Raw genomic sequence first — 14,579 nt, 5'->3', positions numbered from 1 at the left:
TCTCAAGCCCCTCACCTTCAGGGAGGCAGATATGAGATTTGTTCTCCTGTCTCCTCGCTTGGCTGCCTCGTGAAGAAACACTTTCTCTGCTGCACCCCTCAGCATCTCGGCATTTGGCTTGCTGCACATTGGACAAAGGAACCTGGTTCCATAGCAGAAGGGCTTACATCTATATACTTATATTGTACATAGAAAAATTTAAAAGTGAAAAACGAATCAATCGTGTCATTTACAATGAAATTGAAGAATAACAGGGGTGTGTGTGTGTGTGTATAGCGAGAGAACCAACAGTAATTACTGCAAAAAACAAGAGAGAAAGAAAGAGATGGGGGAGAAAGAGAAAAAAGAAAGGGAAGGAGGGAGGAAGGAAGGAAGAAGGAAGGAAAGAGACAGAGGGGGAGGAAGATGAAGGGAAGGAAGAAAGGGAGGGAGGGAGGAAATGATCTTGCTTCATGTCTCACATGGTTCTGTCAAGCCCACTGATCAGTTATAGATGCTTAAAGAAAACCTTAGCAGGTAAAAAGATTCTAAGTATGTAAGAGTTATTTTCACTTTACACTGAACAGAAGGAAATCATGAAAAGGAGTTTTTGCACTTGGGATATAGAGCAGAACGTAAATTAAGTCTTACTGGGACCTTGTTTCCATATGATCCATAACTCTCATTTAATTCCATGTGTACCAACGCACCGTGCATATCAACAAAGGGAGACTACATCCTTTCTGCACAAAATCATTTTTTGTGGTTGTTTCTGTTTAATCAGCATTGGGGAAAATGTGACAACACGTGTTCACTGAATTGAGGACCTTGGAGTGGGAACAGCGGGTGAGGGTGTTGGCGAGAGGAGGGGCAGCCTAAGGAAGCGAGTGTGAGGGACGGGGCAGTGAGGGGCCCTGGGCTACTCTGGGGGGACATGCAGGGTCCGGGCAGGGTCTTTGGCTGCTCACAGGACAACAGCTGTGCTCTTCTGCTTGTGGGGAGAGGGAGGCACTGAATTCTCCCCCCACAGCTTCTTCTCTGACCCTTCTTCATCCTGCAAAAAAAAAAAAAAAACAGGAGGAAAATCAATTCTTGGGAGGAAAAGGTTAGAGTAGAGTTAGCTCCATAGAACTGGAAATCAGACAAATGAAAGGAGGAAAGGAAAAGGTGACGGAGGAAGGGGAGCTAGACAAGACCTAGGACGTGGGAAAGAGGGGAACGTGGGAAAATGAGAGCAAAGAAGGGCGCAGAGGCAGAAGGCGGAATTCAACCCAGGACACAGTGATGGGGTCATGCTCCCCAGAAAGTGAAGGGCAGAGCGAAGCACAGGAAGCGGGCTGAGTGAGGGGGAGCGTGAGCCCTGCCCAGCAGTGTTCCTGCCCCGTTGTCCTTCCCACCGCTAGAGCTCCACCAACCAGATCCGCTCCTTCCCTAGTGCCTCCCTAACAGCTCACCAGGGCCCGGGAGCTCTGGCCACAGAAGCGTTGGAGACCCACACCCAGGTAAGCCAAGGATACAATGACCTGCAGGACACAGATGGCCAGGAGCAGACCACGGATTCCTAGGAACAAATCCTGAAGATAAAGGAAGAAAACAGTTACAGTCAGGGGTCTGCTCCTCTGCTTCTGCTGTTACTATCATCTTGCTACCCCAGGAGGGATCAGACCCTGTCCAACTAACTACTTCCCACCAAAGCAGATTGCATCTTCCAACTATGGGGGCAGCCACTGACTCCATCCCATCTGCTTGCCTGCAATGTGACCTTACCTCTCCCCTGTGAAGAGGTGGGATCCACTGCTCCACCCCCTAGAATCTGGAAGGGCCTGGTAATGCTTTGATCAACAAAATACAGTAGAAGTGACACTAGGTCAATTATGGGGTAGCCCTTATTTGGCCTGACAGCTTCCATTTCCTACCTCTTGAAATGCTCACAGTGGGATGCTCCCTGTTGGAACCTGGTTGCTGGGCTACGAGAAGCCCAAGCCACATGGAGAAGCCATTGTAGGCTCCCTGGCTCATAGCCCCAGCTGAGCTCCCTGCTGTGTGAGTGTGTCATCTTAGCGGTCCAGCCCAGTCAAGCTCTTAGATGACTTCACCCTCAACTGACACCTGACTGCAGCTGCATGAGACAATGGGACTGCCCATGTGAGCCTAGTCAACCCACAGAATGTGAGAAGTAATAGTAAATTGCAGTGTTAAGCCAGTACATCTTGGGGTGGTATGTTATGCAGGGATAGATAACTGATAACAGCCACACACCAGAAAAGACGGAAGGGTGGTTCAAGAAATCCTCGCTTCAGTGTCTCCTCTTTGTCCTCATCCCCTTTGATTCAGGGAATTTTCATGCCGTGAGGATCTGAACAATGGCTTCAGATTAAGTTAAAACCTCCTGAACCAAAGACCTCGGATGAGGTCGAAACTCAGAGAGCTTACATCTCTGCCCTCAGGTGCCCCAATTCCCCAATGCACAGCTGTGAGGCGTCCTGGAAGACACTCTCCTTTCTCACCGTCAGCATTTGCATGTAGTTTCTGCAGCGCTCCTCCCTCCACGATGAATAGGAATTGCTTCGTCTAGTCTGTTCGTACCCAAAGGTGGGGATGTCAGGGACTAAGGAGTCATACATGGAGCTGATGTCATAGAAGTCAAGTTGCCAGGTTAAACTATTCACACAGAAGACAACGGCGGCCACGGCCGTGGCAACGCCAGCCAGGGCGAGCAGACTTGATATGCAGCCCTAGAAGAGAGAGGTTCAGGCTGCAGACTCCCTCTATGGATAGCAGAGCCGTGGGGTCCCGGCCTGAAACCGGTCTCCTCTTCCCCAGCTTCCTGGCTGAGGAAACCCTCCCTACCCCTCCAGGAAAGATCTTAGGATATTTGAAACCAAAGGGGAGAAGACAGAAAAACAGGGCAGGAAAACAGAGACATAAGAGGGGGAAGAGGACACTGTGGGGCACAGAGGATGCCCAGACTCACTGAAAGTTTGCCACGGTGTTTCTCATGGACAATGGCCCCAACTCCTGCTGCAATGGCCTGGGAAGAGAAGACACCAGAAAAGTCCTCCAGTTGGCTGTCCTGAAATGATCTCCCGTCACACTTCTCCCAACAGGGCCCCAGAACAGCCAATTTGAAGCAGGATCCAAGGAACAGGCAAAGAAACCTAGCAGATGGACAGGACTCCACCTACAACTGCCCCGCTATTCCCAGCCTTGCCTTAAAGAGAAAAACAGAGGGTGGAAGGGTTTTGCCCACCCCCTAAGGCAGCCTCCTCATAACAGAGCATTTGGACTCTGGGTCTGTGGTCTCTTCCCCAAATCCCTGACCCAGGTCCAAAAGGAACTTTCTTTCTCCTTGTCCATAAACAGTTGCCTCCCTCAGAGCTCACAACCCCTTTCTTACTCACCACAAACCCTGCCCAAAAGGCACAGCCTGAGGCACGCAGCTGGATCCAGGGCCCCAAGCAGAGAAGCCCTCCAAGGGCACAGCTCATAGCCCCCAGCAGTATCTGGCTCACCTGCAAGAGACGGGGAAAACCACACCCCTTCCCATGAGTCACCTGCTCTAGCCACCCAGCTCCCACCTAGGTGGCTTTCCTCTCCTCTTCCTCTGCCCTGACTTCTCCGCAGCTCCGATTCTGGAAATTCTGTTCCCTTAGCGTCCGTGAAGCAGCCCGTCCTGGTTCTCCCTCATCCCTCTGACTTGCCAGCCTTTTATCCTTCATTCTTTTCTAAATCCCATTTTTCCTAAATACCACAATTTGTCATCCCACCTGATGATTCCTCCTTTTTTTCCTCCTCATTTTCCCTTGGGAAGCCCATCATCCATGATGGGCCATGATGACCTCCTTCAAGAAAGGAGAGTGGTTAGCTGACAGCCTACAGTGGTCAGCGCCTTCAAGGTCCCTTCATCTTTCAAACTGAGGGTACAGTCTTTCGGGGTGGCTACCCAGCCAATGATTAAGCAAGGCAGTGGTTCAAGGGCCATTTTCAGCTAACACGGAACTCCTGTGATGGGCAGTCTTTGCTCCCGAGCTCCCCACTGGGCTGGCCCAGACCTCGTCAGCCCTGCCTCATGATCTGATGTCTCCCCCTGCCCAGCCCTGCTCCTGCCCTTTTCATTGCATGGATGGTACACCCCAATAAACCTTTCGCACACCCAACTCCCCCTCGGCGTCTGCTTCCTGGAGGATCCAACTATCACAGCCTCTTGGACGTCACCACCTACATGTCCTGCCAGCTTCTCAGATTCATTGCATCCAAATTCCGGACCCGACGCACACCCTCAGCGTCTGCCTCGCTGACTTCCAGGGCTCCAATTTTCCGGTCTCCTTCACTCCAAACCTCAGCATCTTCCCGGACTCCTCTCCTCCCTTGTACTCTACATCCACTCACTCCCAAGTCATGGCAACCCCATCCACAAAGGATTTGGACTCCTCTCTTTCCTCCTCATTTCTGCTGTGACGTTGCATGCTTCTTACCTGGACACCTCCTGGCTGTGAGGGTGCCTGAAGTTCAGGCACCTGCTCGGAATCCCTCCACAGTCTTCCCACTATCGAAGCTGATTCAGGACAGCAGACTCCTCACCTTGTCACTCAAGGCTCTCAGCAATATGGCCCTGGTCTGTATTTCCAGTCTAATCAGCCATGAGTCCCATTCTCTGTACCCTGACAGAACTTGTCCTATGCTTTCTGGCTTCTTTGCCCTCTTTCTTGCCATTCTTTTAACCCGAAATTCCTTTTCTTCCATCTTCCACCTCTATCTGTCTAAACACGCTGCTTCTCCATTCAAGGTCTGGCTCAGATGCCTACCCCTGCAGGACGCCATCCTGCCTCCCAAGGATGTCACCTGAGCTACCTTTAATTTTAGGCATTAGTGTAGTCGCCTGATCCCTTCTGATGGACGCTGGGCACCTTCAGGTTATTGCCTAGATATTCTCTCTGAAGTTTTTCCCCCAAAGTGCCTATCATATTGCCTTGCATCGCAGGCCCTCTGTCCACGTGGGTTCGATCAACCTGAATGAACAGCCTCCAGGGACCCTTCCGCCCACCCCCCAGCTCTGGCTGGGACTGCTCACGTTGCACCAAAGGAGGGATCCACTATTCCTTTCCATCTAAATCTCTGTGGCGAAACTTCCCAAACGTTCTTGTCCCAAACAAGATGGGATACTAATAGTGACTTTTCATGGGGATTCAACCCACTCTCCTTTTCCGCATCGTACTGAAGAAGGAGCGTTACCCTCCTCTGTGTCACCTTGCTAACCCACCTCTCCATCCCGCCCTTACCCCTAGTGCCAGCTGTCCGTAGCTTATGCTGGCCTTGGCAGGATGGTGGGACAGGCGCCCCATCAGGGAGCTCGCAGCTTTTAGCAGTTGTGCCAAAGCAGATTCCTGATGGATGTGGATGTCGATGTGAGTGGGCTGGGACAGCGTAGAGGTCACATCGACTCCATTCACAGCCAGCATGTTTTGGGTCATCCTGCCTGCTGGGGAGATGCACAGAAGTGAGGTTTGAGATCTAAGTAAGGGAAAAAGGAATACACGGCATGAGTGCGGGGAGAGAAAACAGTCTTTGAGTCAAGCCAAGTCACGGCATGTGGGATCTTAGTTCCCCAACCAGGAATCAAACCCATGCCCCCTGCCTTGGAAGCACAGAGTCTTAACCACTGGACCACCAGGGAAGTCTCTGTCACAGTGACCTTAATCTGGGATGCAAATCTGAATCACCTCTAGAGTTTTCACCATATAGACTCTTGGACCTCTTCCCAAAATGGTCAGATACAGTTTGTCTGGGTCTTGGGACTGACAAAGAAAGGAATCTGAATTATTTCAGGAACGTAGTGTACATATTTATACGTAACACTTTCATATGGTTAAAAAAAAATCAAAAGATAAAAAAGGGTATACCGCTAAAACCCACTCTCCTCTCTTTCTCTCCTAGCCAGCTAGTTGTCTTCCAGGTGGAAAAATAGTATCATTTTCTAATATATCCTACAATGACTTTTTTGCATATAAAAACATGTAAAAATATTCTTTCTCTCCCTCTTTTCCCACAAATGGCAGGATAGCACACACAGTTTCTGCACAATGATTTGTTCACAGAACCATCTTTTAAAAATCATCCTACATCGGGCTTCCCTGGTGGCGCAGTGGTCGAGAGTCCGCCTGCCGATGCAGGGGACACGGGTTCGTGCCCCGGTCCGGGAAGATCCCACGTGCCGCGGAGCGGCTGGGCCCGTGAGCCATGGCCGCTGAGCCTGCGCGTCCGGAGCCTGTGCTCCGCAACGGGAGAGGCCGCAGCGGTGAGAGGCCCGCGTACCGCAAAAAAAATAAAATAAAATAAAATAATAATCCTACATCAGTCCATAAAATACGTCCTCACTCGTTTTTATGGCCGCATGGTATTCCATTATACGAATGCATCGTAATTGTTTTAAGCAGTCCCCTATTTATGGACCTCTATTTTCTTTCTTACAAGCAATGTGGAATCAGCAGGTCAATGGGAATGTGTATTTGTAATTTTAAAAGGTATTTCCCTCCATGGAGCTACTTCCATGCAATTCTCATGCAAGGGCAATTCCAAGAGTATCCACTGCTCCTCCCCAAGACCAGCAGAAGGTGTCAGCAAACTTTCTAATCTTTTCAAATGTCTCTTGGAAAAATGACATTCTGTTGTAGATTTTAATCCTTTTTAGTCAATAAAATGCCCCCTTTTAATTGTGTATCTCAGTGACTTTTAACAAATGTGTACCTATGTGCAACCATAACTACAATCAAGACACAGAACAGTTTTCTATGTTGCAAAAAGTCCCTTCCCCTAAAGTCCCTTCCCCAGGAACATTTTTCTATGTTGCAAAAAGTCCCCTAAAGTCCCTTCCCCAGGAAGCCCTCCAACCCTTGGCCCCAAGCAACCACCAGTCTGCTTTCTGTGACTACTCCAGTATCAGTTCTCTTATTATGAGTGAGGTTGGTCATCTTTCATACGTTTAAGAGCCTTTTTCCTCTTCTTTTGCGAGCTTTCCTTTCATATCCTATGAACTCCTCGTGTTACCCTGTTTTGTTTTGGTCTTTATGGGAGTTCTTCGTGTATTTGAAAAATTACCATCGGTGACTCGAGTTACAGATAAGGCTTTCAATTTGTGATTTAGTTTTGACTTCATTTGTATTTTTATATAATCAAAGGTTTCAGTCATTTTTTATGATTTCTGGGTTTTATATTGTACTTAAAAGGGACTTTCCCATTTCAAGATTATAAAATAATAATTCATCCATGTTTTCTTCTAAGTGCTTTTATGTTTTCAGTTTTCACACTTAAATGTTGAGCCATCTGGAATTTATCTTGTAAGTTGGAAAAAATGGATCCAAGTTGGTTCTGGTTTGTTCTCTTCAGATGGTTAACTTCTAAAGAGTATATTCTGTTTACGGAATACATCATCTTTCTCCCACTGATTTAAAATGCTCCCCTGAGCAAAAATAAAATTCCCGTAGGAATCCAAGCCTGTTTTAGTCTTTATATTCTGCCCATTGGTGGATCTGATGAGTCAGGCAGCATTACTGTGATTTTAATAATGAGAATAGAGTTTAATATTTAGTTGAGCTCTTTCATGACCCGCCCCCCCCATGTTACTTTTTTCTTTCATGGCCACTTTTTTTGTTGTTGTTGTTTTTGTTTTGTGTTTGTTTGTTTTGTTTCTTGCGGTACGCGGGCCTCTCACCGTTGTGGCCTCTCCCTTTGCGGAGCACAGGCTCTGGACGCGCAGGCTCAGCGGCCATGGCTCACGGGCCCAGCCGCTGCACGGCACGTGGGATCTTCCCGGACCGGGGCACGAACCCGTGTCCCCTGCATCGGCAGGCGGACTCTCGACCACTGCGCCACCAGGGAAGCCCCTCATGGCCACTTTTGCTAGATTACTTCTCCTTAGGCACTTTAGAATCAACTTGCCTAGCTCCAAAGGAAATCCTCTCCAGGTAGTTCTCATGGGCATCCCGCTTATCACTGTTTAAATCATAGCGTTATTAATAACAATTCTAAAAACACCAGCAAGAGCAGTAAGTTTAAGGCCTTCCCATTTGTATCGTATGAACTTTACAGAGCAGTCTCTCTCTTCACCTACCTGGCCTCCGTGCAGTATAAAGGACAGGTGTTTGACGATTCTGCAGACGTGCAAGGAGGTTCAGACCTGTTCACAGACACACAAGGAAGCCCAGCCGGGATTCTGGCCAGATCTTCCTTGGGGCCCAGCAATCAGCACCATATTACAGAGTCCAGAATGTGCCTTGGGCTCCGGCTCCCTCTGAGCCCTCCGGATACCACTGCTTCCCCCTCTCGCCTCACTCCCAGCTCCAATCCCCAGATCAACCTAGATTCTTGCCCTTCCTCTGAGCCAGGCCAGCCCCATGAAGATCCCCTTTCACGCCACCCTAACTCCAGGGTGTGGGGCTCTCCCCTGCTGCCTTGGACACTCTTCTCTGCCCAGCTCCTCCCTGTGCCCCTGAAGCTGGGGAGAGAGGGCCAGCATCCCAGCTACACCCTGGGCCCTCCACCTTCTGCCTTTGCTATTGAAGGACCTCTCACCAGGAAACCACCCGAGCCTCAGCCACCCCACCCTCAGAATAAAGATATGGGGCACTGGGGAGGGAGAGTCCAGCTGACGCGGCCAGGCACGGGCCCCCCGACCTCCCTAGCCATTTTTCTAGTGTCACGTCCTCTATCTAGTGTATCCCTCCCTCCCAAGGAGGTCCTACAGGGACCAGGAATGGGGAGAGAATGGCATCCTGTGAGACAGGATGGGGGCTTTGGGGACTGGTCTTGGAGACTCCTCGAGAGAAAGAGAGAGGGGTCCTGCACTGAGTCTCCTGGGACGGGTCACCTGGACTGCTCACCTGAGGGCCCTGCTCACCTGCTGTCCTCTGGGAACCAGCGGCCGAGTAGAGCAGAGCTGCCCAGAGCTGAGGCACCCGGCAGCGGGTGGGAGAGAGCAGAAGGAAGGGGTGGAGTGATGAGGGTTTGACCTTCAGCATCTTGACTTCCCAGAAAAGAGCTGGCCCATAGGGGCCCCTCTGGGGGCGGGGGGTTGGTCTTGAATAGATAATCAGGCTGGCCGGAGAAGGCAGAGCGCACAAACACGCACACACTGGCGTGCTCCTCCCTATGCAGCACACACACTGGGGTGCACACAGCACGGGCAAGTCCTTGTTCAGAAAGCCCCTGCCCTGGTGGGGATGGGGGATTTTCCAGGGCTGGTCAGCTCTGCAGTCTCCTCTGTGCTCTCCAGAGCGTCGGAGCCAAGTGATCTCCCCTGGCAGCTAGAAAACCCTGGAGGGGCCCTTTGCTCCAGCTGTATGCTGAGAAGTTGCCTCATCCTTCCCTTTCTGGAGCTCCACCAAACCCCTCCCCTTTCTGCCTGGTTCTAAGGCCCCACTCAGCCGTCCCCAGCCCTCCTATCACCCTTGACCGTGACTGCCGGTCCCTGAGGAGAGCAGGTGAGGCCGACCCTCAGCCCAGGTGGCCCTTTCCCAGAGAGCCTTCTCACAGGGCGCCTCCCCAGAGGAGTCCACACCCTGCCCCCTCAAAGGCCCCCCAGAACTTGCTGGGGAGGGAAGGACCAACCACCATGTAGAGGATATGCATCCAGGAAGGTGGCAGGAGTGGAGGCCAGGTACAGCCTTGTCCCCGTTTGATGCCAAGTCCTTCTGGCCTTTGGCCTCCATCTGCACCCACAACTTCATGCAGAGGGTTGGGGGGGCGCAGTTTGAACAGGCAGCATGGGGCTGAGTAGCCATTGATGGAGAGGGAAATATGTAGGGGCGGGGGGTGGGTCCCCGGGCTCAGCTGGGAAGCCACTGCCGCAACAGTAGTTCAACAGGCAGCCAGGACTCTCTCTCTGTCCGGTCCGGCAGCCTGAGGGCTCTGGAGGGGAAGAGGCAGAGGGGAGAGCCAGGGTGAGGACCGTGATCACACAAGCGGGCTGGGAGCAGAAAGGAGAGAGGTGAGGGCTCCAGGGCACTGCTTGGTCCAGACTCTGAGGCCGTGGGTGGAGGATGGGGAGACAGCAGGTCTAGGGTGAAGAGGGCGGCTCCAGTGGGCTGAGCGGTGGCCACAGCCTCAGCAGACGCAGGGATCCCTCACATGACACCCCTCGAGGCAGGTCCCAGATGCTGCACTGTGACCGGGGGCCTCGCCAGCTCCCATGGAATCTGTGCAAACCTCCTGCCAACTCTTCCCCGTGGCGCCCCCTTCCTCCCTCCCAGGCGGGTGTCCACCGGCTTGAAGGTGGCAGATGGCGGGGACGTGGCCTCTGGGGCTCCCCAGCCCACCTGCATCAAGGTGCACATCCACCAGGAGTCGGCTCTGGCCAAGCTGCTGCTGAGCACGTGTCCCCTGCTGCAGCCCCCACGTGCCCTGGGCCACCGCTGGCTGCTGGTGGCCTCCTGGGTGAGCAGGGCGAGGACGGGCGCCCAGGCTCCCCGGACTGGGAAGGGTAAGCCCCCTCCTCTGGCCGCACACTCTCCCAGCCAGCCTCTCTCTGAATGGGATGCTGAGCCAGTCTTATGCTCTTCCTAGAGATCAAGTTCTGGCCTTTCCTTCCCTTACTGGCCTCTCAGCGAAAGCTGTAGGTAGGGTGGGCTGTGGGCTGAAGGGTACAGAGGAGCCCCTGACCATTGAAAGTCCCAGCTGGTGGAACCCGGAGTTCATCCTCTCATGACCCAGCGTGGGCTAGCTCTCCCCTCCCCTCGCCTTCTCTCCCCTCCTGTCCTCTCCCTTCTCGTGCCCCCTCTCTTTCTTCTCTCTCTCTTTCCCTTTCATAGGGTTCTAACCTTTACTTCATGGAGTGGAAAGTCCTCAAAACTCCCCTGAGGCTTAGGCGCAGACTGGGCCTGGGAACCCGGGATCCGGGTTCTTAAGTTTTTCATCTTTCAGGTGGTGCAGACCGTGCTGGGAGTGTTGAGTGGGGTCCTGGGGGGATTCCTCTTCATCTTCTACTACACCACGCTGCTTGGATCGGGAGCTCCCATCTGGACAGGGGCTGTGGTGAGTGGGGCGGGAGGACCGTGGGCAGAGGGACCCCCTATCAGAGGTGAGAGACCACCACCATCGACCCCATCAGAATGTAGACTGTTTGCAAAGACTCCCAGAGCTCTAGGCTGACACCAGGCTTCTACAGACGGGAAACTAGCTGAGCTAAGGGCTGGGAGGGCCACGGTCACCGGTCAGCTCTCCGGGTTCCCTGCCCCAGGCTTCTCCCACCACTTCTCCCACCTTCAGCGGCAGATCAGCTAAGGATCTAGGACAGGGCTCATCTCCAGGCACTTGCACTGAGATGGAGGGAGGCGGAACGTGCTGGAGGGTGTGTGCAAGGGAGATGCACCCCCCGGTGGTTTCCCATTGCCCTCTGCAGGCCCTGCACACAGGGGAAGTCCAGGGGGGCTCACCGGACAACAGCAGCTATGTCAGCAGATGGACGTGTGCCACCCGCAGCAGGAGATGGGTGGGCGGATCATAGCAGGAAAGAGGCGCCCTCTGTCCTGCCCACCCTCACAGAACAAGAGCAAAACACACATATCGATTAAGAGAGGAGCCCAAAGTAATGATCCTCATCCACCCCACGGCCGAAAGCACTGAGATTAGCTACAGAACTGCCAAGCAGGATTCAGATCCATCTTTCCCTTGGCATCAACCAGACTTCCTGTCCTGGAAGACCCGCTGGGTGGGAGGCTGAGTGCTGTTGGAACGAGCGCCTGCCCTCACCCCGAGGCAGCGGACGCTGATCCTGTACTGAGAGCTCCTCCAACACCCCGGACCTTCCACCCCATCGCCCTGGAGCTTTCATAAAGCACCTGGTGTTGCTTAAAAAGAGAGGGTTTTGGAGAAGGGAAGGGGGGCTTACACCCGGCTTGACCATGAGCAGTTTTGATGTCCCTAAAATAGAGTGTCCTGCAGCCTCGGGCCTTCAATACCCTCACCGTTGAAGACAACAGAGCTCAGCTCAAAACCTCAGGTCCACGTGGGGTGCTGTGGGGAAAGGCCAGCAGGATGGTTGGCTTTGCCTGTGGGAGTTGAGGAAGGAAAAAGAAGCAGGCTGCTGGGGGGCGGGGCTTGGCTGCCCTGAGCTACCCCTGCTGCTTCAATCTCTCCCCAGGCTGTGCTGGCTGCAGCTGTCGCCTTCATTTATGAGAAATGAGGCGGCACCTACTGGGTGAGTTCGGGGAGGGGTTGACACCAGCCCCGGAAGCTGGAGGCCACCCCCAGCCTGCCGCCCATCCCCCGCCCCCTCCACTAGGCTTCCCGCTCTTCGTCCCGGGATGGGCTCCAGAGAGACTGAGTCTCCAAGGTCTGTCTCTGCGCACTGCCCTCACCAGGCCCTGCTGAGGACCCTGCTCACCCTGGCACCTTTCTCCACGGCCACAGCCGCCATCATCATTGGGGCTACAAGTTTCCATGAGTACCACCATTTTCTCTTTAATGGTATCTGTGATGTCTCCCCTTCCTGGAGGCCCACCGGGGCCCCAGCTCTCCGAGTGCAGACGAGGGAAGGCTGCAGCTGTGCACCTCCTATGTGAACATGCTGAAGGTAGCCGGGCCGGGGAAGGCAGCAGGCGGTGGGCGGGGAGGGTCAGACAGTGGAGGAGAGTGAGGCTGTCCACCAAACAGGGCGTGACCTGCTCTGCCCCGAGCACGTCTGCCGTCACTACAGCATGGCAGCGAGCGAAACAGAAGCGGTTCCTATGGTTGTGGGAGTTACAGATCTGTGGGAAATACAAACACTGAACTCATAATAAATGAGCTAATACTGCAAATACGTGAAGAGCTGCGAAGGTGTTAAATGCATGTTCAAGTCTTGGGCTTGTCAGGGAACCAGACCACAGCCCAAGCCCATCGCTGCTCAGATGAGGACGCTGAGACCCGGTGACAGGGGTTACTGGCCGCTCTCTGCATGCTACACCCACTGACTCCCACCCCGGGCTCCTTCTTCAGCCTCCCCCCACCCCGGAAGCTACCGACTTGGGGATGGGATGAATGGGGTGGAGAGTGACCCTGTGCCATGATCAGCGTGAAGACAGACCACAAATGGCAGCGGTCACTCTGGGTGCCTACAACTTCGGTCCTCTGTCCCCAGGCCCTGTTCATAAGCATCAGTGCCATGCTGTTGGGGGTCTGGGCTCTGCTGCTTCTAGCATCTCTGGTCCCCCTGTGTCTGTGCTGCTGGAGAAAATACCGATCTAAGGAGGTGAGTCCCTAAAGCTTGTGTCTGTGTATTTGGGGCAGCAGTGCTGTCCAGGGGAGACAGGAATGGAGAGCGGATGGTTTGGGGAGGAGAAAAGTGTCATTACAGTGAGTGTCAAGGGACATCATTCCTGTCTTTCCACCCCAGTAGTGGCCCAGCCCAGAGACCCCCTGTCCCTGACCAAGTAACACCCAGTCCAAAGACCCTAGTGAGGGACTTCCCTGGCAATCCAGCAGTTAAGACTTCACCTTCCAATGCAGGGGGTGCTGCTGGTTCAACCCCTGGTCAGGGAGCTAAGATCCCACATGCCTCGCAGCCAAAACACCAAAACATAAAACAGAAGCAACATTGTAACAAATTCAATAAAGACTTTAAAAAAATTGGTCCACATCAAAAAAAAAAATCTGAAAAAGAGACCCTAGGAAGCTAGGGAAGTCCATGTACGTGGTGGGACCTTGGGGCTCTTTGCGTCAGGTACCATGAGGCTGATGGTGGATCTGATTGGCTCCAGAACTAAGCTTCCCTGGTGCAGAGCATTTATACTTTCTCTCCCCCATGGGCTGTCCCACCCCCTCCCTTTCCCTTAGAAAAGAGACCCTCCCTTGGAAGAAACTGCTAGGAGTGAGTGAAATTAGCCCTGCTTCTCCAGAGGACTCATGTCTGGAGCTCCAACTGGACTGGGTGTCCCAGCATCTGCCTCGTGGAAGAAGAACCAGGCCGGGAAGAGAGGCTCTCCTCTGGCCCCAGTTATCCTTCCCCCATGGCCACAGCTACTGCCCTGCACCACCAACCATCAGAGCTTCTCTGGTCCATTTCCTGCTCACCTTCACCATCCTGCCTGCTTCATGTCCCCTCTTGAGCAATGATGATAATAAACTCCCGTGCTGTTGCTCCCAGCTTCTTGCTTAGGGTATTTCTCTTGGCTGGAGGGAGGCAGAGGAGAATGAGGCAACAGCAAACCTACAAAGCTCGTTCCACTCCCAACAGCCAGTCTGGGTCTAGAGTTGCCGGTCTTGAAAACAGACTCTCTTTGAGGCTGGTCCTGGGACTGTAGGCCCAAATGCCTGGGAATGAAGGATGAAAGGAAGAGAGACTCTGATCCCCACTCTCTGGTATGAATTTTGTCATACCAGGATTGCTGACCAAGGTGGAGGGGTGCGTATCATCAGCTAAACCCAAAGAATGAGGAAGGGGAGCAATTACTGTGTTTCAGCCAGAGACAGAGAAACCTGATGGAGATGGTGCTTGATTTGAGCTCTCACCTTCCCAGAGAAACACAGCCAGCCTGAGATGATTCTGCAGTGAGGCATCCTGAGGAATAAGTACCCAAACTACCCATTTCTACCTCTTGTTAGTTTTCCCTATTCGCCAAACCTAACAG

The 14,579-nt window shown here is 53.0% G+C and overlaps 2 protein-coding genes across 16 annotated transcripts; one reads left to right on the top strand and one right to left on the bottom strand.

The window, feature by feature from the left end:
* Positions 1–719: 719 nt before the first annotated feature.
* Positions 720–9,176, bottom strand: TMEM176B (transmembrane protein 176B). 15 transcript variants are annotated; one of them, XM_032643854.1, is made up of 8 exons: positions 8,873–9,176; positions 8,087–8,152; positions 5,259–5,458; positions 3,381–3,491; positions 2,954–3,010; positions 2,487–2,714; positions 1,503–1,553; positions 720–1,033 (listed from the first exon to the last, which is right to left on the bottom strand). In XM_032643854.1, the coding sequence occupies exons 1-8, from the start codon at positions 8,991–8,993 to the stop codon at positions 944–946; spliced, it is 924 nt and encodes a 307-aa protein (XP_032499745.1). In that variant the 5' UTR covers positions 8,994–9,176; the 3' UTR covers positions 720–943. The 15 variants fall into 15 exon arrangements, with proteins under 15 accessions (XP_032499745.1, XP_032499742.1, XP_032499743.1 ...); XM_032643851.1 differs by having other exon boundaries at positions 1,434–1,553; positions 5,259–5,455; positions 8,873–9,145; XM_032643852.1 differs by having other exon boundaries at positions 1,434–1,553; positions 8,087–8,126; positions 8,856–9,144.
* Positions 9,177–9,194: 18 nt separating this feature from the next.
* TMEM176A (transmembrane protein 176A) lies at positions 9,195–14,095 on the top strand. Its single transcript, XM_032643772.1, is given in 9 exon segments — positions 9,195–9,261; positions 9,493–9,631; positions 10,224–10,407; positions 10,894–11,004; positions 12,113–12,169; positions 12,333–12,473; positions 12,476–12,544; positions 13,091–13,201; positions 13,786–14,095. Coding segments are annotated over 9 exon segments (921 nt in total). The 3' UTR covers positions 13,828–14,095.
* The last annotated feature ends 484 nt before the right edge of the window (positions 14,096–14,579 follow it).

This window comes from Phocoena sinus, chromosome 9, assembly GCF_008692025.1.
Source record: "Phocoena sinus isolate mPhoSin1 chromosome 9, mPhoSin1.pri, whole genome shotgun sequence".
Classification (NCBI taxonomy): Eukaryota; Metazoa; Chordata; class Mammalia; order Artiodactyla; family Phocoenidae; genus Phocoena; species Phocoena sinus.
This window is presented reverse-complemented; position numbering and strand designations above follow the sequence as displayed.